Source organism: Marmota monax, unplaced genomic scaffold, assembly GCF_021218885.2.
Source record: "Marmota monax isolate L192 unplaced genomic scaffold, Marmota_monax_Labrador192_F-V1.1 WCK01_AAM20220418_F8-fsc00106, whole genome shotgun sequence".
NCBI classification, from domain to species: domain Eukaryota; kingdom Metazoa; phylum Chordata; class Mammalia; order Rodentia; family Sciuridae; genus Marmota; species Marmota monax.
Window position 1 is genome coordinate 7012576 of NW_026695218.1, and position 25497 is coordinate 7038072.

The 25497-nt window shown below is 35.8% G+C and overlaps 1 protein-coding gene across 6 annotated transcripts in view; it reads right to left on the reverse strand.

Annotated features, from left to right (window-relative positions):
* Alms1 (ALMS1 centrosome and basal body associated protein) overlaps positions 1 to 25497 on the reverse strand; it is a 218155-nt gene that overhangs the window by 120677 nt on the left and 71981 nt on the right. For all 6 annotated transcript variants that reach the window (XR_009225689.1, XM_046432182.2, XM_046432183.2 and 3 more), the window contains exon 8: positions 24216 to 24375. Coding sequence is in view for 5 of the 6 variants with exons in the window: in XM_046432182.2 (XP_046288138.1) it covers positions 24216 to 24375 (160 nt within the window). In the remaining variant the exon portion in view is untranslated. The remainder of the gene's footprint in view (positions 1 to 24215; positions 24376 to 25497) is intronic.

Genomic DNA, 25497 nt, shown 5'->3' on the forward strand with positions numbered 1-25497 from the left:
AGATCTAATGAGATCTGTAATTCTCCATTTTTACATGTTCTCTTGTGATACTCAATGCAATATATTGGTCCTTAGACCACATGTTGAATAGTGAAGATATATAATTTTTCTAGAGTTCTAAAACAAATGACAAAAACTAGTACCTTAACCCTTCAATTCTAACTCTGAGTTCTGAACTCTTTTCACTACAACTGACTGCCCTTCCTAAAAGGCCTCTGGTGAGCTTCAAAGTAGCTAAATACAGAAGAAGATGAGTTGAGGCATGAATCGTAGAATTAGAAGTATCAACTATACAGAAAAACTGAAAGCAAAAGAAAATATGTAAAAACTGCACTGCAACCTGAGAAGTAATATGGGTTATGAATATTTTGTGAGGAAATAAAATAGGCCCAAGTCGAGAAAAAAAACAAAACAGATTAATAACACAAAATCTTTTTATTCCAAACAACTTCCTAACTTTTTGACTTTACATTTCTTTGATCATTACAAATTATCAGTGATATCATGAAGGGAACAAATGAGTTAAGAAACAGCCAAGGAGTTAAGATACAGAACCCATATTCTTGAAAGATACATAACAGTTTATATAAGATAGCAATACCTTAAGTAGAAATACCTTTGGAGGAAGGAAAAGGTTAGTAAAGAAAACTTGAATAATTGGAGTAAGCTGCTAAAAGTAAAAAACAGGAAGGATCCCCCCGGCCTAAAAAAAGAAAAAAAAACTGAGAATAAAAGGATAAAAAAAAAAAAAAAAACACATAAGTTGGGCAAAGATGGGACATAAAGGGTGGGGAAAGGAAATGTTCCAAACAGAGCAAACAGTATCTGCAAGGTTGAGGAGACAAGAGGGTTTAGCATAAGGAAATGACAGTAGTTCAATATGATTAAAAAGGCAAGTAAGGGTAAAGCTAAAGATATGAGCAGGGACCTTTTACAACATATCAAGGAGTTTTTAAATTATCCCAAGGAATTTACAATTCGTCCTGAGGTAAAACAAGGGTTTCAAACTAAAAGTAACATTATCAAGTCTGCCTTGTAAAAAAAGACTATTCTGGCTTTTATAAAAAAAAATAGAATGGCAGAAAAGATGACCTGTTTTCTATTACTAACGCAGTAATCCCGAAAAGAGAAATTGAGAGTATAATAATTAGAATCAACAGTATTGGGTAACTGAAGAAAGATGAAGGTGAGAAAATACAAATTTCTGACTTGGCTTAGCAGACCTTCACACAATTAGAAGAAATACTGAAGGAAGATTAGGTTTGAAGAGATGATGATTTGTCCAGTGTTTGAAGTTCTGACGTTAAGGTGCCTCTGAGACAACCAAATGAAGATAGTCCATATACAATCAGATAGAAATATCTGGAGTACAAGACACATCTAGATGGGAGTCCTACATTCGGTACTATAGAAAGTAACTGAAGCCTTAAGTATAGATAATATCTCAAAGTTAAGATCACTTTTTGCACAAAGCATTATTTCCCACCATGTTTCTATCTGCTTCTGTAAACAAGCTAAGGACAATCAGTACTGTACCAGGTTAACTGATGCTTTTAGAAAACAATCATTAAAACTTCCCTGCCTTTAGTATGTACCATGATTTGTGTTCGGCATTAATTGAAATGAAACATGATGTTCTCTCTGAGGGAGAAAAAAAATTTTTTTAATATTTCTTAGTTGTCAATGGACCTTTATTTTATGTATTTATATGTGATGCTGAGAATCGAACCCAGTGCCTCACACATGCTAGACAAGAGTTCTACCACTGAGCTACAACCCCAGCCCATGAAGAAGAAAATTTTTATAAATAGTAGTGTGCTATATTTATGAAAAGTAAGAGGGGCATTTAAATTTTTTTAAAAGGAGGGGGGAGAACAATATGGAAATGAAATAATCAAATACTCTTAAGCTAAGCCTGAAATTACAACTAGAATGTAAAAAGACTGAGAAGAAAGGAAACGTCATCCCAGGAAAGGGAAAACCAGAAGTAAAATATCAAAAGAATAAACACAACTCTATAGGTAGGGAGGTAAATGCAAACAACAACAAAATGCCTTGCCTGGTACCAAATTGTACAGGAAAGAAAATGAAGATTGAATAAATAGAAAGTCTTGGTAATCAACCAGATAGAGTTGAGATCTGACATGGAGAAAGGAGAACATATCATCAATATTCAAGGAGACTATGAGTTGAGTTTATAGAAGATAAAAGATAGTATGAATGCAATGAGTGGCCCGAGATGGCAGCACAGGCTACCAGGCTCTCACTCTCATTCAATGTGTCTTGCATAATTTCCCTTTCAAAATTGGGATACCTAATATTGAGGCAGCCTTAGAAGGTAGTGAGAATTAAATCTGTCAAAAAAATTTTTGATTAAAAACATAAAGGGTTGGATAAAAACATAAAGGGTAGAACCAAAACCTATAAAACAATATATAAATATATACATATAAATCTCTATATCCACCAGCCTTCCTGAAACCACCTTGCTGAGGGTAAAGTGATTCATTTTCTCCCTACTGCTTGTAGCCCTCTTCTTGTTTTTAAAATAACTTCAAATAAACAAAAAAATAGAATAATAGCTCTCTGGATTGCCTAACACATGTAAGACCACAAATTTGGTCCCTAGCTCAGAAAAGGAGGAGGTGGGGGGGGGGGGATAATAAAGCTCTGATTTTAAATGTTCTCATCTTAATGTGAGGTGAGAAATGTTAATTAGCTTGATTTAATTATTGCAATGTCTACATGTATCAAAACATCACCTTGAACCCCATAAATACATATAAATTTTATGTTGAAATTAAAAATTGACTTTTAAAATGCTTTTTTAAAAGATGAAATCTGTAATATTTAAGATAGGATAGACAAGTAGACCAATGCAACTGAAAAAAGAGCCCAGAAAGAAACAAACAAAATGTGATATTGAAGTAGAAAAGCAGCTCTGGAGGTAGACTGCTTGGGTTCATGACTGGCACCCCACCACTTTACTATGTATGGGGCCTTGGGCAAGTCATTTAACTTCTCTAAGTCTCATTTTGTTCAACGATCAAATAGAATAATAGCAGTAGACATCACCAAAAGTATAGCTATAAAATTAATATATAATTATATTAACGTAAATTTTATACAATAAGTAAATGCTTAGCAAAGTAAGCAAGTAATAAATGATATCTATTATTATCACTCTGTGATGGGGCTGCATATTTTAGAAAAATTAGCAAAGTTTCATGGCATAGGTGTGCACGTTCTGTGACTTAAGACTCCAGGGCTTATTCCAAATTGCTAAGGGCTTTACCTTGAATCTCATACCCATGGCCCCATCTGGTAATTTCTATCTATAGTCAAAGACTATTCAAAGATAATGTAGCATTATATTAAAAATTAAGAATTCCAAGCAAAAAATATGAGAATGAGCTGTTCAGCAAGACTGTAGTCTACAAAATTAATATAAAAAATTCAATTTTACTTCTACATACCAGCAATGAATTCTCCAAAAGTGACATTAACATTCTTATGTGTAATATCATTAAGAAGATTTAAACTTAAAATTAACAAAAAGTACAAGACTTATAAGCTGAAAACTACAAAATATTGTTGAAATGAAAAAGACCACAGTAAAAGGATAGAAACACTATGCTTATGAACATTTGATATTAAGATAGTAAAATTCTCAAAAGGGGGCCGGGGCTGTAGCTCAGTGGCAGAGCACTTGCCATTCCTGTGAGGCACTAGGTTCAATTCTCAGCGTCACATAAAAATAAACAAATAAAGGCATGCTGTCCATTTACAACTACAAAAAATTTTTTTAAATAAATTACAGATTCAACGCACTATGGTATATGCTGCAACAATACACAATATTCGAGGTGAATTAAGTCAGTCACAAAGAGACTTGGTTCCACTTATACGTGGTAATTACAGTAGTCAAATTCACAAGAGACAGAAAGGAGAATGGTGGTTATCAGGGACTGGGAAGAGGAAAGAATGGGGAATTACTGTTTAACACGTACAGTTTCAGTTTCATAAAATGAAGAGTTTTGTCGATGTATGGTAGTGATAATCAAGCAATGTCAATGTAATTAATACTACGAAACTGTATACATAAAAATGTTTAAGGAAAGAAGATGGCGGGCTAGAGGAAGGATATACTTCTTGTCACTCTGTGACCCTGGATTCAAGCAATGGGGATACTGCTTGGATGTGAAGTGGGTGAAAGAGGGATTTCACCAAAACTCAATATTGAACGGTCAGAATGCCTAAGAGACTTAGAAATTTGGGTACATTAAATAAAGATAAAAGATAACATAGAAGCCAATCTGGTACCAGTAGCCATGCAAATGCAGCACAGAAGGAGGGAAAATGCTGAGAAATACAATGGACAGATTTATTGGCAACATCCTGAGATCATAGAGGCAACCTGCCCTAGGTTGGTCCAGAGGCTCCAGTATATAATCATGCGCAAAGGGCAGCCCATGTTCCCAACTGCATGTGGAAAGCTGATGCAGAAGCAATCCGGGACGACCACTGCAGCAATTGGAAGATCTGAAATGGGTACATACAGGTCCTGGCAGGCACTTATCGTATGACGTAGACTGTGCTTAACAAAGCAAGAGTAAAATAAGCACAGAGTCTTATCTCCAGGGGAATACAAGTCAGAGAGGTGCGTTTACAGGCTCACAGAAGCAGATGAAGGGGGTCAGAAATCTAATTAAGCTTGGCACTAAGACCAACAGCCTGGAAAAGAAGGGTCCATGGACAGCAGAGCAAACAAAGGAGTGGCTCCCCCACTCCATAAGTGGAACCCTAGGGAGACTCCTAAGGAAACTGCCCAGCCCTAGAGGTTGACTGATCTAATCTATCCAGAGCAGTCATCACCCAGCAAAGACCCTAAGACCTTACTAAACCTAACTCCCACCTTTAGGAATTCCACCTATGGAAAATCCTCTCAGAGAACTCTGCAGCAGCCCCACCCTGGGAGCACATCATACTGGTCAGTATAGACAAAACTCCAACTGACAGTACTTCCCATCCCACCATATCTCATACTGCTGAGAAGTGAAACTAAGAATTTTTCAACTCCAGCTGGCAGCATGGGAAGAAACACAAAAAGAGGAAGGGTTTAACAATGCACAGCCCTTTTCTTGTGCTCAGCACATACATCCAGAAAAAACAGAAAAGACAAAGAGTTGGGCACAAACAGTGAACATATATTCTCACTGACTATTTTGATCACCTCAGTAGAAATAAATCTAGAATTTTTCATCAAGAATCTCATTTTCCTTTATTTATTTATGTGCATTTGTGTGAATAGTTCATGAATATTTATACATATACATATCTGTTTCCTTTTTCTCATCTGTAACATTTTTTAATGTAGTTATTTTTCCTTGTCTTTTGAGGATAAGGAGTTTTTATTAGTACACTTTGGTTTAGTTTTATAATGTTTTTCATTTGTCAGTTTCTCTTGTTTCTTTTCTTCTCTCACTTCTTTATTTTTACTAATAGCCAAATTCTATTGCTCTCTCATGCATTCTCCCTTTAATTTTTTACTTCTATTTTTTCTTCTTCTCCCTCATAACCATCATATCCTAAATCTCTTCTGCATTCTCTGTGTTCACTTTTGAAATTGTAAACTCTTTTCTACCCACCTGGCTCATTTTCTTTCCTCTTAATTAACTCTATTTTTTGTTGTTTGTTTGTTTGTTTGGGTAGTTTTAATGGACAGCATGCCTTTATTTTATTTGCTATTTTTTCTGGTGGTGCTGTTAGACAGGACACAAGAAAAGACAATTAACTCCAATTAAAATCAAATTAAAGCAAGCTGATTATTTTGACCGGTCGGACTGCCTCTCCCAACAAAAGCCATGGGACTAAGACAGCCCTGCAACTTTCTTGCAGCCTAGCTTTATAGCCCAGAAAGTTACACAAAGGGGGGTTACAGATAATAAAACTCTGAGGAGCATAACACCAATGCTAGTTTGGCCCCGACATCAGAATTTATGAAGGTCATTAGAGCCTCAGAGAAGGTCGTTATCTGGCCAGGGAAAACAAAGATTTATGAGGTGTCACTAAAGTTTTAGAGAGGGCTATTATCTGGTCAGAGAGATCCAGGCATGGGTGAGTTCAAGGCACAGGCAGGCATTCCAAGCAAGTTCAGAATTTTCAGTAATTTATAGTAAAGCCAAAATTAGCTTTCATGTCTTTGTGGTGAGATGGCTCCCAATTTTAAGAGGGTATCAGACTGGGTCTATCATTCCCCCCTTTTCTTATGTGTCCCTTTCAAGTCTTTGATAGGGTAGGGGAAGAGCACTGAGGGAATTTTAATCCCTCAGATAAAAGTCTCCAACTTTTTTTTTTTTTAACTCACCCAAAACCGGTCTCTCTGATTTGACTTGTACCAGGAAGATATGAACACATTAATATAAAAACACATTGATGTTTTTATATTAACCAAGTTTAGCTTTTAAAGAAATACATTAGCACAATTTTCTAAAACAACAGTTCTTGTTTAACCAGCTGTTTAATTCTTACTTGCTCTAGACACAAGAAACAAAACTTAATAAACACAATGTTACGGGTAAACTAATATTTTAATAAATCTTTGTCCTTTTAACATATGACTGTAAAGACAAACTTACACAGTCCTTCTTTGTCACTTACTTAAACTTTCTTATGTACTTCATCACATAAAGACTTTCTTATCCAGGAACACTTTTTTCTCTTCTATTAAAAATTATTTCCATATCTAGAACCTTCTAATTTCTCCTTTCCATCTGTTAACCTCCTTTTCTGTTCACATTTTGAAACAATCCTTGTAAATTTCTGAATTTAGGCAGCTTATTTCATTTGAATAAAAAGAAATACTTGATTTTACTTATAGTACTCTTAATTGAAACAGCTGAAACCTTTAGGCTTTTGTATATAGAAAACTTCTGGAAACTTTTTTATCTAGAATCACATCTGTTTACCAATTTATGAAAACACCATGTCTAAGTATCAGGGATGACAAAGAAACTTTATATCTTTTTTTTTTATATCTTTTTTTTTAACCAACTTATGAAAACATCAATAATGTTACCCAATGTAATTTAAGGAGTTAAGAGTAACTTAATGGTATATTTAACATTTAACATTTTAACCTTGTAAATCAATCAGATATCTAACAAAAGTATTCATAAATGAGTAATCCCTTGTCAAATTTACTTTACTTATTTTATCAAAACATCAGACAAGTGTATTGAACAGTGTTAGCCATTTCTTCCTTGTTGAAGAAAAGTCCTAGAACCAAAGCATATCAGACATTTCATAGACATCAACATTTTATTAGTTTTTTTAACATATAGAAAAACTTGTAAGCTTAATTTTAAGATATCTTTATTTTCATCTGTTTACCCAATTTAAATTGAACCGTTTAAATTACTTGAATCAAAGATATTTGGACCATTTTTTTAATTTTTATGAGCGCTCCTCATATATCTGCCAATTTTCATATCATGTGCATGATATATGGACATACGCACATACAGACATACAACACATAACACAAGTGTGCACACCTAACACAATAGTAAAGCCTTGTAGCTTTTCACAGGTGAAATCTCCATTGCAATGTTTAAAAACTCCACAATTGATCAAAAATAGAACTCATCAGAAAAACATTAAGCTAGGTCTATAGGATCAAAATCATGAGCTCAAAAAATACAGAAACTAAGAAAAAGCAAGAGTCCTAGAAAAAATGACCGGCCAGTAATTAGTAAATACCATACAATTTACTTTTTGGTTTAGTCTAGTTTGAGTTCAGGTAAAAGACATCTTTACTCTTTTTTTTTTTTCCCCCTTAGGCCTCAGAGCAGTCTCCTACTGAGCTTGCAGGCTTCTTCCATTTGCATTTCAACATAAGTCCTGGATGAGGTCTGGAAGGAGCAGGGAAAACTGCTATTCTGAGCAGACACCTCACGCCTAAGGCATTTTTAACCTTAAGTTATAATTTTCAGGTTTGGATGTTGAAAATTATGATAAAAGTTTAAGATACAATTCATAAAAATTCATACCTTTCCATCTTGTTTTGCCAAAGGAAAAATTTTTCCTACTCTAGAAAAACTTGCTCATACAAAACTGAAAATAGGATCTTACTTGATAATATAAAAGCTATCATCAGAAGAAATCCCTTCAGGATCATTAAGCCACTTCCTTTGCTTTGAAGTTCCTATAGTAGTATTAAGTTCCAAAAGATAACCACACACTGCCATCTATATCCAAAATTAAGCTTTAAAAATTCCCAAGACTATTAGTTATTCAATGTCATTCCAATAAGCCAGACCAATCCCCAATCCAACACTTTCCTTCCCCAAGCCATACACACTGAGGGGAACAGATACCATACCATGATTTACTATCCTTGCCCAAATTAATGCACTGGTACACCTAGTGAAATCTTCCCAGGCTACCCAATTCAAAAACTGCTGAAAAAACTGAATGAGGGAGTTATTTGCCAACTTGGAAGTAGAGTTCTTTAGTTTTCCATCCTAAATATTTAAGTTCTCTGGCATGAATTATCTGAAATCATAAATTAAACAATTACCTAACCCAACTTTTAACTGCAAGATTGTGCAATGCTTCAAAAACCCATTCAGACCAGATTGTTACAATAAAAATCATCTTTTAGACACACATTCAGCCAAGATCATTCCCAAGAAACAATCTATAATATCAATATATTATTGCCCATGTCTTAAAGGGCCAGAAATAGATAAAAGAGACACAATAAAAAAGATACAATAAAAAAGACACAATGACAGACAGGCAGAAAGGAGCTCCAGACTATGGCTGACAGACAGGAACCTTTAAAACAGACTAGATAAGAGAAAAATCTCCCCAAATTTCCAACTCCCATTTAATTATGACTCCTACACCAGTGGCACCATACATGTCCCTACGAGTGGACCAGATGTTCTCCCAGAGGGGCAACCAGAAGTGTAAAATCAAGGGTCTCGGTGTGGTGACTTTGCTGCCTTGTGTCCCCCTTTTTTTTAAGTAGACAGAGGTAGAGTAATCTTTACAGTGCAGAGAAGGAAGGTGGGAGTTCCCCGAAGCAAAAGGGGCTTTGGTAGCTGCTGGGAGTCCCTCAGTCCCTCCTTTTACTTACAGGATTAGTTCCTCTTGTTTGGTCTGACCTCAGGCACCAGGCACACTCCATATCTCCCAACTTTCCAGTAGTCAGTTCTCTAAAGTTCATTTTAATCCTCCGCATTCAGTTGTTTGGAGTGCTAAGCTCCCTAAGAAAGCGGAGCAGAGGCTCCTCTAGAGTACTCCCTGGGGTGTCAAAATTTGTAACTAAAGGTTCCGTTTCTGTCCTCGAAGCCAATTAATGCCAATTTAATAATGAGAACAGGGTTTTGAGAAAAACAAAAAGGAAGGTTTATTGTTTAGCTAACAAAGAAGAAACACGGGGGACTCCACCCCAAAGGTTGTGACTCTCTTGATCTGGAAGGACAAGGGGTTTTAAAGGAGTTTCACTTGTTAATCTGGGAAATATTCCATTCTTAGATCCCCAGCAGCCATTTCCCTCTGCAGTGGGTTGCTCCAGGCAGCCAACTAGGAGAAGAAAGTTGCTTCCCTAATCCTGCTTAACAAAGGGGGGTAGAGTTTATCGCAGTTCCTTAAAACATAGTTCAAAGGGGTGTCAGGCTTACTTGCTTTACAACCCATTTTCATGTCCAATTTCCTCAAGTTTTTACCACAGAAGTCACACAACAAAAGGCAGAAAAAACATATAGAACACAGAACAAAACACAAGGAAACAGAAACCCGGCACTGAAACTGAAAAACTGAGGAGCAATGGAACGTCTTGCTAAAGCTCCAAGGTAGAAGCGTTTATGTGACCATCAGCACCTCTCTATCCTTTCAGAGGAATTCCCTACAGAACCAGTACAGAGGACAGAACGATATCTCATTACTGTCCTGGACAGGAGTATATGTAAGCCTCGCCAGGCCACCTCTCTGTCTTCAGAAGAGATCTCCCTTAACCAAATACCAGATGTTATAAAGGCGCCATTTACTTATGAAGGCCTCCTCCACCAGAGGCTTGCTAATTGTTTTAGGGCAGCAGTTCACTGCAGTACTCCAGGGACTGAAGGCTCACTCTGAGGCCTTGGAAGGTCTCCAGGTGCACCTCCCTAGAGTGGATCTCCAGCCCAGAGCCCTGGAGCGAAGGTCCGGCTTTAGAATTTTTGGCAGTCTGGTCTTGTGGTTTGGTCTGGCAGGTTCATCTTGCTGGGGCGTCCAAAATGTTAGACCAGGACGCAAGAAAAGACCACTGACTCCAATTAAAATCAAATTAAGGCAAGCTGATTATTTTGTCCAGCCCGGCTGCCTCTCCCAACAAAAACCACGGGAATAAGATAGCCCTGCAGCTTTCTTGCAGCCCAGCTTTATAGCCCAGAAAGTTACACAAAGGGGGGTTACAGATAATAAAACTCTAAGAAGCATAACACAAATGTTAGTTTATATTTTTGCTGGCCCCGACATCAGAATTTATGAACGTCATTAGAGCCTCAGAGAGGATCATTATCTGGCCAGGGAAGGCCAAGAATTATGAGGCGTCACTAAAGTTTTAGAGAGGGCTGCTATCTGGTCAGAGAGAGCTAGGCATGGGTGAGTTCAAGGCACACAAGTATTCCAAGCAAGTTCAGAATTTTCAGTAATTTATAGTAAAGCCAAAATTAGCTTTTCATGTCTTTATGGCGAGATGGCTCCCAATTTTAAGAGGGAATCAAACTGGGTCTATCAGTGCTAAGGATCAAACCCAGTGCCTCACACGTGGTAGGCAAGGGCTCTCCCACTGAGCCAGAGCTACAGTCCATTAACTCTACTGTTAACATCTTTTAGCACTAATTGGCTTATATATCACCTGACCCCACTATTAATGCTGCTGCGATGATTACTACGTGGATGCCATAGGTGACTCCTAATGTTTAATGCCAATATAGTACATGATTACTTACTGCTTTTACTGATGGTAATTGCTGATCCAACCATTTCTGTTTATTGTACCAATTAATATTGTAGATATCATAGTAGGAACTAAGTATTTAGTTCAATGCTATAATTTGTTTGCATTGATTGTTGCAATTATTTTTCTCCTCCTAATCTGTGAGGTACTGTAAACCTGCACAGACACTACAAGTTGATAGGGTAGAAACTCTGCTACTTCAGAACCACACTGTTAGAGATGGGTATGCACACAAACAATATGAAAAAGCAAGAGAACAAACCATCCCAAACAACCCAAAAGGCCTCAACAACAGACTCCATGACACCACAATGGAGGAATATCAGAGAAGGAATTTAGAAAGTTCATAGTGCAACTGTTCTACAAGCAAATGATGATGTAAGGAGTGAAATCAGAGAGAAAATACAGAAGTGAAAGATCACTTTGACAAGAAGATAGAGATTCTGAAGCTATTCCAAGATGGCGGGCCAAAGGGAGGCAGCATCTTGTTTCGTTCTGAAACCCAGATCTCATGTAGTCGGAATACTGCATCTCAGAGAGTATAAGAGGACCACACAGAGCTGATTTCTGCAGAAATCACCAGCGCTGTGACCTCCATGCAGGACTCAGAGCCTCAGTGTTCGAGCAGGACACCGGAACCCTGGCTCCCAAAACCCAAAGCCCGCAGTTGTAGCTCACGCACGGCTCTCAAGCTGCATAGCAGGTTCACCTATCAGCACCTCTGCAGAACTCCAGAATGCACTCGGTTCACAAAGCAGGTCACTCAGCTACTACCTATCGACAGCAAAACGCCCAGTTCTCCCCACCTCACCAGATAACACAGCCCTGGAAGCAGACCAAGTACATCTTGGATGACCTTTCCCGCCATATTTGGTGGGGGAAGCTCTCAGATTGGATCTCCATTTGACCAGGAGGGATCTTGGAACCCTAAAGAGCACGACAAACCTATAGGGTGAAAACAATAACACCCCAGACCAACAGAGATGGAAAAAAAGGACACAAGAGAAACATGAAAAGACAAGGGAAGTAAGTACCACAAACAAATCAAGGCAACACATCATTAGAATCATTGGCAGTCACAGGAGAAAAAATTACAGACAAAGAGTTCAAGATATACATGGTTAAATGGTCTGTGAACTCAAGGAAGATATAAGAGTAAACACAAGCAGTGAAAGATCACAACAGTGAGCTACATTAAGAAATTCAAGAAGCAAAAGATAACCTCAACAGGGAGAGGTTCTTTAAAAAAAAAGAGAGAGAGAGAGAGAGAGAGAGAGATCCTTGAAATGAAACAAACAATAAACCAAATTTAAAGCTCAAATGAAAGTATCAACAACAGAGTAGACCACGTGGAAGATAGGACATCAGACAATAAAGTTAAAATATATAATCTTGAAAACAGCTTAGACCACACAGTGATAATGTTAAGAAACCACAAGCAGAACATTAAAGAAATATGGGATAGCATTAAAAGACCAAATTTAAGAGTTATTTGGATAGAGAAAGGCATAGAGGTCCAAACCAAAGGAATGAACAATCTATTCAATGAAATAATATCAGAAAACTTTCCAAACATGAAGAATGAATTGGAAATCCAAACTCAAGAAGCCTACAGGACACCAAATGTTCAAAATCACAACAGATCCACACCAAGGCACATTATAATAAAAATGACCAAAATAGAGAATAAGGAGAGATTTTTAAAAGCCATGAGAGAAAGGAATCAGATTACATATAGGGGAAAACCACTTAGGATAACGGCAGATTTTTCAACACAGACCCTGAAAGCTAGAAGATCCTGCCTGGAACAACATATATCAAGCTCTGAAAGATAATGGGTGCCAACCAAGAATCTTGTATCCAGCAAAATTAAGCTTTAGATTTGAAGATGAAATAAAAACCTTCCACAATAAACAAAAGTTAAGAAAGAATTTATAGCTAGAAAACCAACACTACAAAAAATCCTTGGCAAAATATTCCATGAAGAGAAAACAAAAAACAACAATGAAAATCAATAAAGGGAGATAGTACCCTAAAGGAAAAACTAATCAAAGAAGAAAATCAACTCAAGTTAAATAAATAAATATGGCTAGAAAAACAAACCATGTCTCAAAAATAACCCTGAATGTTAATATCTTAAACTCACCAATCAAAAGAAATAGGCTAGCAGACTGGATAAAAAAAAAAGGGACCCAACAATATGCTGCCTACAGGAAACTCAGCTGATAGGAAAAGACATACATTGACTGAAAGTGAAAGGTTGGAAAAAATCATGCCACTCAAATGGACTGTGGAAGCAAGCAGGGGTTTTCATTCTCGTATCAAATAAAGTAGACTTCAAGCCAAAGTTAATCAAATACTGCTCAAGGGAACCATACACCAACAAGACATAACAATCATAAATATATACGCCCCAAACAAAGGTGAAGCTATGTTCATCAAACAAATTCTTCTCAAATTGAAGAGTCAAATTAAGGACAACACAATAATCTGGGATGACTTTAACACACCTTTCTCACCATTGGATAGATATTCCAAACAAAAGTTGAATAAAGAAACTATAGAACTCAATAATACAATGAATACCTTAACTGACGTTTATAGAATATTTTAACCTGCATCAAGTGGATACACTTTCTTCTCAGCAGCACATGGATCTTTCTCTAAAATAGACAGTATAATATGCCACAAAGAAACTCTTAGCAAATACAAAAAAGTAGAGATATACCATACATTTTATCAGATCATAATGGAATGAAATTGGAAATCAATGACAAAATAAAAAATAAAAATTTTTCCATCACCTGGAGACTAAACAATATGCTACTGAATGAACAATGGGCTACAGAAGACATCAAGGAGGATATTAAAAAATTCTAGTGGTAAATGAGAACACAGACACAACATATCAAAATCTCTGCAACACTATGAAAGCAATACTAAGAAGAAAATTCATTAAAAGAAAAAAAAAGTCAACAAATAAATGACCTCATACTACATCTCAAAGCCCTAGAAAAAGAACAACAAACCAGCAGCCAAAGCAATAGAAGGCAAGAAATAATTAAAATTAGAGCTGAAATATAAACAAAAGAAACAACTGAAAAAATTGACAAAACAAAAAGTTGGTTCTTTGAAAAAATAAATAAAATTGACAGACCCTTAGCTACACTAACAAAGAGAAGAAGAGAGAAAACTCAAATTACCAGCATACATGATGAAAAAGGTAATATCACAATAGAAACTACAGAAATACAAACGATAATTAGAAGTTATTTTGAAAATTTATACTCCAAGAAGACATTGAAGGCATCAACAAATTTCTTAAGTCATACAATTTGCCCAGATTGAATCAGGAAGACATACACAATTTAAATAGACCAATATCAAGTGATGAAATAGAAGACACCATCAGAAGCTTAGCAACCAAGATCAGCAAGAAAAGCCCAGGACCAGATGGATACACAGCCCGAGTTAGTTTAAAAACTAATACCAACACTCTACAATTAACTTCAGAAAACAGAAAAAGAAGCAGCACTTCCAAACTCATTCTATGAGCCAATATCACCCTGATCCCAAAACCAGGCAATGACACATCAAAGAAAGAAAACTTCAGACCAATATCTCTAATGAACATAGATGCAAAAATTCTCAATAAAATTCTGGCAAATGGAATACAAAAATATATCAAAAAGATTGTGCACCATGATCAAGTGGGGTTCGTCCCATGGATGCAAGGTTGATTCAACATATGGAAATCAATAAATGTAATTCATCACATCAATAGACTCAAAGGTAAGAATCATATGATCATCTCAATAGATGCAGAAAAGCATTTGACAAAAAAACACACAAACTAGGGATATAACAGAAACATATCTCAACATTGTAAAGGCTATCTATACTAAGCCTCAGGCCAACATCATTCTAAATGAAGAAAAATTTAAGGCATTCCCTTTAAAAACTGGAACAACACAGGGATGCCCTCTTTCCCCACTTCTATTCAACATAGTTCTTGAAACACTGGCCAGAGCAATTAGATAGACGAAAGAAATCAAAGGGATATATATAGGAAAAGGAGAACTTAAATTAGCACTATTTGCTGATGATATGATTCTGTACCTAGAAGACCCAAAAAGCTCCACCAGAAAACTTCTAGAACTAGTAAATGAATTCAGCAAAGTAGCAGGATATAAATCAACACCCATCAATCAAAGGCATTTCTGTATATCAGTGACAAAGCCTCTGAGAAGGAAATGAGGAAAACCCCATTTACAATGACCTCAAAAAAAATAAATAAATAAGATACCTGGGGATCAACTTAACAAAAGAGGTGAAAGATCTATACAACGAATACTACAGAACCCTAAAGAAAGAAATCAAAGAAGACCTTAGAAGATGGAAAGATCTACCTTGTTCTTGGATAGCAGAGTTAATATTATCAAAATGACCATACTACCAAAAACACTGTACAATTTAATGCAATTCTGATCAAAATCCCAATGGCAGTCCTCATAGAAATAGAAAAAGCAATCATGAAATTCATCTGGAAAAATAAGAGACCCAAAATAGCTAAAGCAATCCTTAGCATGAAGAGTGAAGCAAGTAGCATCACTAAACCAGACTTTAAACTATACTACAGAGCAATAGTAACAAAAACAGCATGGTATTGGCACCAAAACAGACTGGTAGACGAATGATACAGAATAGAGGAAATAGAGACTAACCCACAAAATTATAATTATCTTGTATTAAACAAAGGTGCCAAAAACATGCATTGGAGAAAAGATAGCATCTTTAACAAATGGTGCTGGGAAAACTGAAAATCCATATGCAACAAAATGAAACTAAACCCATATCTCTCACTATGCACAAAACTCAACTCAAAATGGATCAATTAAACCAGAGACTCTGTGTCTAATAGAAGAAAACAGTAGACCCTAATCTTCATCATGTGAGATTAGGCCCCAACTTCCTTAATAAGTCTCCTATAGCGCAAACATTAAAACCAAGAATCAATAAATGGGATGGAATCAAACTAAAAAGTTTTTTCTCAGCAAAAGAAACAATCTGTGAGGTGAACAGAGAGCCTACATCCTGGGAACAAATTTTTAATACCAACACTCTACAATTTATTTCAGGATCTCTAGGGTATATAAAGAACTCAAAAAGCTAAGCACCAAAAAAAAATAAATAACCCAATCAACAAATGGGCCAAGGACCTGAATAGACACTTGTCAGAAGAGGATATACAATCAATCAACAAATTATGAAAAATGTTCATCATCTCTAGAAATTTTTGAGAAATTAGAGAAATGCAAATCAAAACTACTCTTAAGATATCATCTCACTCCAGTCAGAATGGCAGCTATTAAAAAGACAAACAACAGTAAGTGTTGGCAAGGATGTGGGGGAAAAGGTACTTTCATACATTGCTGCTGGAACTGCAAATTAGTGCAGGCAATATGGAAAGCAGTTTGGAGATTTCTTGGAAATCTGGGAATGGAACCACCATATGACCCAGCTATCCCTCTCCTCGGTCTATACACAAAAGACTTAAAAACAGCATACTACAGGGCATAGCCACATCAATGTTTATAGCCGCACAATTCACAATAGCTAAACTGTGGAGCCAACCTAGATGCCCTTCAGTGGATAAATGGATTTAAAAAAATGTGGCATATATACACAATGGAATTTTACTCAGCAATAAAAGAGTAAATGGATGGTGTTGGAGAAGAAAATGCTACGTGAAGTTAGCCAATTCCTAAAAAAAAACAAATGTCTAATGTTTTTTCTGATATAAGGAGGCTGACTCATAGTGAGGTAGGGAGGGGGAGCATGGGAAGAATAGATGAATTCTAGATAGGGAAGAGGGGTGGGAGGGAAAGGGACGGGGCAGGGGATTAGCAAGGATGGTGGAAAGTGATAGACATAATTATCCAAAGTACATGCATGAAGACACAAATTGGTGTTAACATACTTTATATACAACCAGAGATATGAAAAACTGTGCTGTATATATGTAATAAGAATTGTAATGCATTCCACTGTCACTTATTTTTTTAAAAAATCAATTTAAAAAAAAGGGTAAGCCAATCCAGATATTAACTGATTTCTAAAATCTAGGAAATCTTAGAATAATACATACCAAGCTCTGAAGAAAACAGATGCCAATCAAGAATACTGCACCTAGCAAAATTAAGCTTCAGAATTGAAAACGAAATAAAAACCTTCCACCATAAACAAAAGCTAAAAGAATTCACAACTAGAAAACCTGCACTACAAGACATACTCACTAAACTATTTCATGAATTAGAAATGAAAATTAAAAATGAAAACCAGCAGAGGGAGGACAGTCTATCAAAAGGAGTATCAAATTCAAGTTAAATTAGAAATAAATCAAAACTTCAGGGAATAAAAATCATCTCGCAATAATAATAATTTAAATGGAGTAAACTCATCCATCAAAAAGCACAGGCTGGCAGGTTGCATTAAAAAAACAGGACTCAACAATATGCTCTCTCCAAGAGGCTCACCTCACAGGCAAAGACATGCACAGATTAAAAGTAAAAAGATGGGGAAAAAAATATCACTCACAAGAATCTCATAAACAAGCAGGGGTTTCTGTTCTCCATATATCAGATAAAGTGAACTTCAAGCCAAAGTTAATCAGGAGAGGCAAAGAAGTTCACTTCATACTGCTTAAGGGAATCACAGAACAAGAAATAATAATCATAAATATTTATGCCCCAAACAATGGAGCATCTCTATACATAAAAGCCTTCTCAATATCAAGAATCAAAGAGGCCACAATGCAATAATACTGGGTGACTTTAACACACCTCTCTCATCACTGGATCGATCATCCAAACAAAAACTATAAAAACAATCTACAGAAATAAAAAATACAATTAGTAATTCAGATTTAAAAGCATATATAGAATATTTAAAGCATCAATGACTGAATACACTTTCTTCTCAGCAGCACATGAAACATTTTCTAAAAAAGGCCATATGTTAGGCCACAAAGCAAATTTAGCAAATATAAAAACACTTATCACCTAGAGAATAAATAATACACTACTGAATGATAAATAGAAAGCAGAAGAAACCAATGATGAAATTTTTAAAAATACATAAAGGTAAGTGGGAACAGTGATATAACATATCAAAATCTCTGAGACATAATGCAGGCAATACTCAGAGGCAAGTTCATGGCACTGAGTTCATACATTAATAAAAAGACACTAAATAAATAATCTAATATTACATCCCAAGACCCTAGAAAAAGAATAATAAATCAACACCAAATTCAGAAGAAGAAATAATTACCATTAAAGCTGAAATCAATGAAATTGAGATTTTTTTTAAAAATTAAAAAAAATCAACTAAACTAAAAGTTTGTTGTTTGAAAGTATAAACAAAGTTGGTAAACCCTTAGCCAAAATAATCAAAAGAAACAGGGGGGGAACTCAATTATTAAAATCTGTTATGAAAAAGGACATATAACCCCAGACACTGCTGAGATACAGAGGATTATCAGACTTCAAAAATTTATACTGCATTAAGCTAGAAAATCTTAGAGACACTGATAAATTCCTAAAGACATATGACCTACCCAAACTGAATTAGGAGGACATTGAAAATTTAAACAGATCAATTTTAAGTAAGGAATATGAAGAAGCCATCAAAAGACTACCAACAAAGAAGAGCCAGATGAATTCTCAGCAGAGATCTACCAAATCTTTAAAGGAGAATAAACAACCAATCCTCCTCAACATTTTCACAAGATAGAAAAGAAGGAAATCCTTCCAAATTCATTCTATGAAGCCAGAATCACCTTGATACCAAACCAGACAAAGATACATCAAGGAAAGAAAACTTCAGAACAATATCCTTGATTAACACAGATGCAAAAATTCTCTTAATAAAACACTGGCAAATCACATACAAAAATATTTTTAAAAGATAGTGCACCATGATCAAGTGGGGTTCATCCCAGGGATGCAAGGATGGTTCAAAATACAAAAATCAATAAATGTTAATTCACCACATTAGGAGACTTAAAGACAAGAATCACATGATTATCTCAATAGATGCAGAAGAAGGATTTGACATAATACAACATCCATTCATGTTTACAACACTCAAAAAATAGGAATAGAGGGAACACATTTCAACATTGTAAGAGCTATATAAGACAAACCTAAGGCCAACATAATTCTTTTTTTTTTTTTTTAAGAGAGAGAGAGAGGGAGGGAGAGAGAGAGAGAGAGAATTTTTTTAATATTTATTTTTTAGTTCTGGGCGGACACAACATCTTTGTTTGTATGTGGTGCTGAGGATCGAACCCGGGCTGCACGCATGCCAGGCGAGCGCACTACCGCTTGAGCCACATCCCCAGCCCCCAACATAATTCTAAACAGAGAAAAACTGAAAGTTTTTAGAGGGAACTCTAAAAGCAAGAATGAGACAGGGATGGCCAATTTCACTACTTCTATTCAACATAGTCCTTAAAACTCTAGCCAGAGCAATTAGGCTGAAAAAAAGGAAATTAAAGGGATACGAATAGGAAGGAAAAGAACAGCTCAAACTATCTCTGTTTGCCAAGGACATGACTCTATGTTTAGAAGACACAAAAAACTCCACCAGAAAACTTCCAGAATTCAAATGTATTCAGGAAAGTAGGATGTGAAATTAACATCCATAAATCAATTGTGTATCTATACACCAATGATGAATCAGCTGAAAGAAAAATTAGGAACATAATCACATTCACAATGGCCTCAAAAAAGGGATCAATCTAATAAAAGAGGTAAATTCTATGAAAATTACAAAACACTAAATAAAGAAGTTGAAGATGACCTCAGAAAATGGAAAGACCTCCCACGTGCTTAGACAGGCAGAATTAATATTGTCAAAATGGCCTTACTACCAAAACTGCTATACAGTTTCAATGCAATTCCCATCAAAATTCCAATTATCTTCTTCCTAGAAATAAAAATAGGCAATCATGAAATAAATCTGGACAGAGGCCAGAATAGCTAAAACAATCCTTAGCCAGGAAAGTGAAGCAGATGCATCACAATCCCAGCCCTTAAAATATACTACAGAGCTACAGTATCAAAAACAGCATGGTTCTGGCACCAAAACAGACAAGAAGACCAATGGAACAGAATAGAAGACACAAAGACAAGCCCACAAAAATAAAGTTATCTCTTACTGAACAAAGGAGTCAAAAACATACATTAGAGAAAAAATTAGTTATTTTCCAACAAATGGTGCTGTGAATAAAGGAAACTACAGGCAGCAAAATGAAATTCAACACCTACCCTTCTCCCTGCACAAAACAAAATTCCTAGATGGATCAAACACATAGGAATTATACCAGAAACTCTGCATGTAATAGAAGAAAATGTAGGCCCAATACCTGCGCATACTGGATGAGGAACTAACTTCCTTAATAAGATTCTGAAAGTGCAATCAAAAAATCAATAAGTTGGATGGAATCAAACTAAAAAGCCTACAGAATGGGAGAATATCTTTGCCACCTGCACCTCAGATAAAGCACTGCTTTTCAGTATACCTAAAGAACTCAAAAAGCTTAACACCAAAAAACCCAAATCATCCAATCAATAAATGGGCAAAGGAACTAAACAGACATTTCTCAAAAGAAGAAATACAAATGGTCAACAAACACATGAAAAAATGTTCAATATCTCTAGCAATTACAGAATTGCAAATTAAAACTACACTGAGATTACATCTCCCTCCAATCAGAATGGCAGTTATTACAAATACAAGCAACAATAAGTGTTGACAAGGATGTGGGGAAACAGGCACACTCTTATATTGCTAGTAGGACTCTGGGAAGCAGTATGGAGATTCCTTAGAAAACTTGGAAAGGAACCACCATTAGACCCAGCTATACCACTCCTCGGTTTATACCCAAAGGACTTTAAAACAGCATACTATAGTAATGCAGCCACATAAATGTTCACAGCACAAAATTCACAATAGCTAAATTGTGGAACCAACCTAAATGCCCTTCAAGAGATGAATGGACAAAGAAACTGTGGTATATATACACAATGGAATATTAGTCAGCATTATAAGAGAATAAAATCATGGCATTTGCAGGTAAATCAATGGATTAGAAAATATCGTGCTAAGTGAAGTAAGCCGATCCCAAAAAAACAAAGAAGGATGGGGTCAAGAAGCAATATTCAGTAGGTCAGACAAAGGGGAATGAAGGGGATAGGAAAAGGAATGAATCTGACACTCCTTTCCTATGTATATATATGAACACACCACAGTGAATCTCACCATTGTGTACACCCACAAAAAATTAACTTTAAAAAAATAACTATGGCCAAGCACAGTGTCGCATGTCTATAATCCCAGCAGCTCGGGACACTGAGACAGGAGGATGCTGAGTTCAAAGCAAGCCTCAGCAATCATAAGCACTAAGCAACTCAGTGAGACTCTGTCTCTTAATAAAAATACAAAATAGGCCTGGATGTGGTTCAGTTGTCCAGTGCGCCTAAGTTCAATCCCCAGTTTAAAAAAAAAAAAAAACTATGGGTAAATGGCAGAAAGATCAACAGAGGGAAGGGAGTGAGGTGTGGGGAAAGGGAAGGAGAAGGAGAGGTACTCAGGTCTGATTTTGAATAAAATATATTCCATGCTTTTATAATTATACCAATATGGATTCTATTGTCATGTATAACTAAAAAGAACCAATAGAGTAGAAAAAAGTATTCTAAAATATAGATAAGAAAGTAACTTTTATTATAATTGACTAAATTTTGTTTTAATTTTTTTAATTTAAAAATATCAGAGAGAGGCTCAAGTTGTGGCTCAGCGGTAGAGTGCTCACCTACCATGTGCAAGGTCCTGGGTTCAATCCTCAGAATCACATAAAAACAAATAAATAAAATAAAGGTATTGTATCCGATTACAACTAAAAATTAAATATAAAACAAATCAGAGAAAGTGCATTTCATCAAAACTAAAAATGCTGTAGTTCAATTAATACCATCAAGAAAGTGAAGAAAACCCATGACTTAGGAGAAAAAAAAAAAAGTTTAAGCAGCACACCTAATAAGAGACTTGTACACCCAACATATTTTAAAAAACACTCAATAAAAAGATAAATAACCCAATTAAAAAATGGACAGAGGATCTAAACTGACATTTCTCTAAAGAATAGCCACAAAACACCAATAAACCCAAGAAAAGATGCTCAACATCTTTAACCACTAAGGAAATGTAAATCAAAACCACAGTTAAGATATCTCTTAACAACAACCAGAGTGATTGTAATCAAACAGACAGGAATAACAAGCATTGTTGGGATGTAGAGAAACTTAAATCCTAATATTGCTGAAGGGAATATGATACAGACTTTAGGAAACAATTTAGCAGTTTCTCTAAATGATAAACACAGTTCCAGGAACCAATAAATAATTTTACTCCTAGCAAAAAGAAAGAAAAACTCCATACACAAAAGCTTGAACATGGTTTTCATAGCAGCCTTATTCCTAATAGTCAAGTGTTTATATCTATTCTATCAATTATGGAATGGATAAACAAATGTGATACATCCATACAATGGACTACTATTTTCAGTAAAGAGTACCAATTCATGCTATAACATGGATAAACCTTGATAACATTATATAAGTGAAGCAAGTCAGTCACAAAAGACCGCTAACTGTACTACTGCATTTACCATGAAAATGTCCAAAATACGCAAATTTATAGAAAAAGTGGATTAGTGGTTATGTAGGGCTAGGGGTGTTGAAGAGATATGAAATGAGAAGTTATAGCTAATTGGGTTTCTTCTGGGGGAATGAAAATCTTCTTAAATTGTGGTGATATTTGCACAATTTTGTGATTTGTACACTTTAGATGAGTAAATTGTATGGTGTGATATTTCAACAAAGCTTTTATAATAGATAGATGGCTTTAATTTGCATTGTAAATACATCATTTTCCTTCCAAAGCTCTAAATATTTGGAGTTCTAGATATTTATTAGTTGTACTTATTATCTATCTGAACACAAAAAAAGTAAAGGAGTCCTTTCTGGTCCAAGACATGAAGAGCTTCATCACTCCTATCCTCACAATGTAAACTTATTTTTCACAGCTCTGGAGGCTAAAAAGTCCAAGATGAGAGTGCTGGCATATCAGGGTTTGGTGAGGGCCTATTCTTCATACACAATGCTGTCTTACTGTGTGTTCATATGGTAGAAGAGGAAAGAAATCTCTGTGAGGTCTTGTTTATAACTGACACAAAAAAAGCCCATATGATCCAATTTCCTCTCTAAGGCTTCACCTCCTAATACTATCACCTTGGGAGTTAGGATGTCAATATATAAATTTCAGGGTACAGAAGATCCCCATAATTGGGGAATGAGATTGATCAAATTACGTTATGTGCATGCATGAATACAGTATACTGAATCCTTCTGTTATGTATAAGTACAATGCATCAATTTTAAAAAGTTAAGCAAAGCCATTTGATAAACATTTTATATAACTGGAAAGAAAAATAATTATTTGAGCTAAAGAGGACAAGAGTGGATGCATATAATCTTGTAGAAAGGAAACTGAGGGGGATCGATTCTGAGTCAGAAAGTAAGATTATCTGCTAAGAGAGGAGGCAAGTGGTAGAAGTAGGTCGGTGGGGTTGAGGAAGGTGGCTTAGAAGACTTAGAATTTATGTTAAAGTCAATATGAGATAGAACTGACTGAGTAAAAGGATTGGCAAGTAATTCTGAGAAGTATGCTAAGGCTGGAGATAATGATTTTATACTGCTGTCAGCCTAGGGAAGCCTAAAAACCTAAGGGGCTGTTGGTGTTAGCCCTGCAATCCAAAGGCCAGAGAACCTGGAGTTCTGATGTCCTAGGCAACATGTCCCAACTCTCGAGAGAGAGAGAACAAATTTGCCTTTCCTCTCCCTTTTTGTTTTATCCAGGCCTCAGCCAACCAGCAGGGCTCATACTGGTGAAAGCAGATCTTCCTTATTCCATTTACTTATTTAAATCTCCTCCACAGACACCTTCACAAACATAACCAGAAATAATACTTTATCAACTATCTAGGTATCCCTAATCAAGTTGCTAGAAAATTTATAGCAAGGTATTTTTCATAAGCTAACCATAAGGAAGACATTTACTACCTCCTTTTTCTACATACCTGCTAAATGTTGGGGAGTCTTTGGCACAGTATCAAGAGACACCCTCAACATTCTGAGATTTGAAGCATGGTAGTCTGACTCTCTGATTGGCTCATGAGGATCAAATGGAGGCAAAACAGATGAAAAAGACTCACAAATGCTCAGATTAGAATGAACTACCTAGGAAAAGAGAAAAGAAGAAAAGATTAATTTCAGTCTTCACCTGTTAAAAAACAAACCTCATTATTATAAAAAATGAACTCATAGTAGTCAACATTTACTTATAATCAATATACTCAGCTCTGCTGAAATCATACACATTCATATATACTTAATTCATATATATTCATATATTGTTTGGTTTGGTCAAAGTCTGAGAAGATCTACAAATCATCCTGTGGGTTTAAAATCTGCCTTATAGAATATTACAGATAGTAGGCCCAAAAGTCTTCTGTTACCTAAGTTTGCTCCACCATTAAAATATTTGAACCATGGTATTATTCTTGACAAGCTCAAGAATTTTCTTAAGGGGAGAAGTGTGCTACGGGGAAAAAAAGAGTAAGAAGTACAGACAGAACAGTAATATTTCAAGACATTCACAAATATTTAGAGGAAAAATCAGAGCATCAAAGAACTACAAGAGTGCTAATTTATCAAACCCCAAAAGTCCTCAAACTTCATGAATCAAAAGTAGCTGGGAGCCGGGCACAATGGCACATGCCTGTAATCCCAGAGGCTCCAGAAGCTGAGGCAGGAGGATAGCAAGTTCAAAGCTAACCTCAGCAAAAACGAGGCACAAAGCAACTCAGTGAAACCCTGTCTCTAAATAAAATACAAATAGGGTTGATAATGTGGCTCAGTGATTGAGTGCCCCTGACTTCAATCCCCAGTATCAAAAAAAAACCTAGGTGGGAATATAAATTGATAATGAAGTAAAAGTTAATTGCTGAAAAGAAGTCCCTAATGTTTCAGCAGATCCAAATATTTCCTTGCTAGAAAATACAATCATTATTGATGACTTTAATACATAAACATGTATAACTTTTCACCAAATTCAAAGTATACTCACATGAAAACATATACAACTTTTACGTTTTTAAGTCCCTAAAAAGATTAGTCTAGTTATACCCTCTCAGGAAGGCGTCTAAAAATGCACATAAGCACAAAGTGTTCTATCTCTATCCTCTTTTATCATTTTTGTCAATTCTCAGGAAGTTGTCAGGGTGTGAAAATGAATATTCTACATCTACTACCTATACAGTTTTCTCTAGATTAGTAGTTCTCAAATGAGGAAGATCTTGC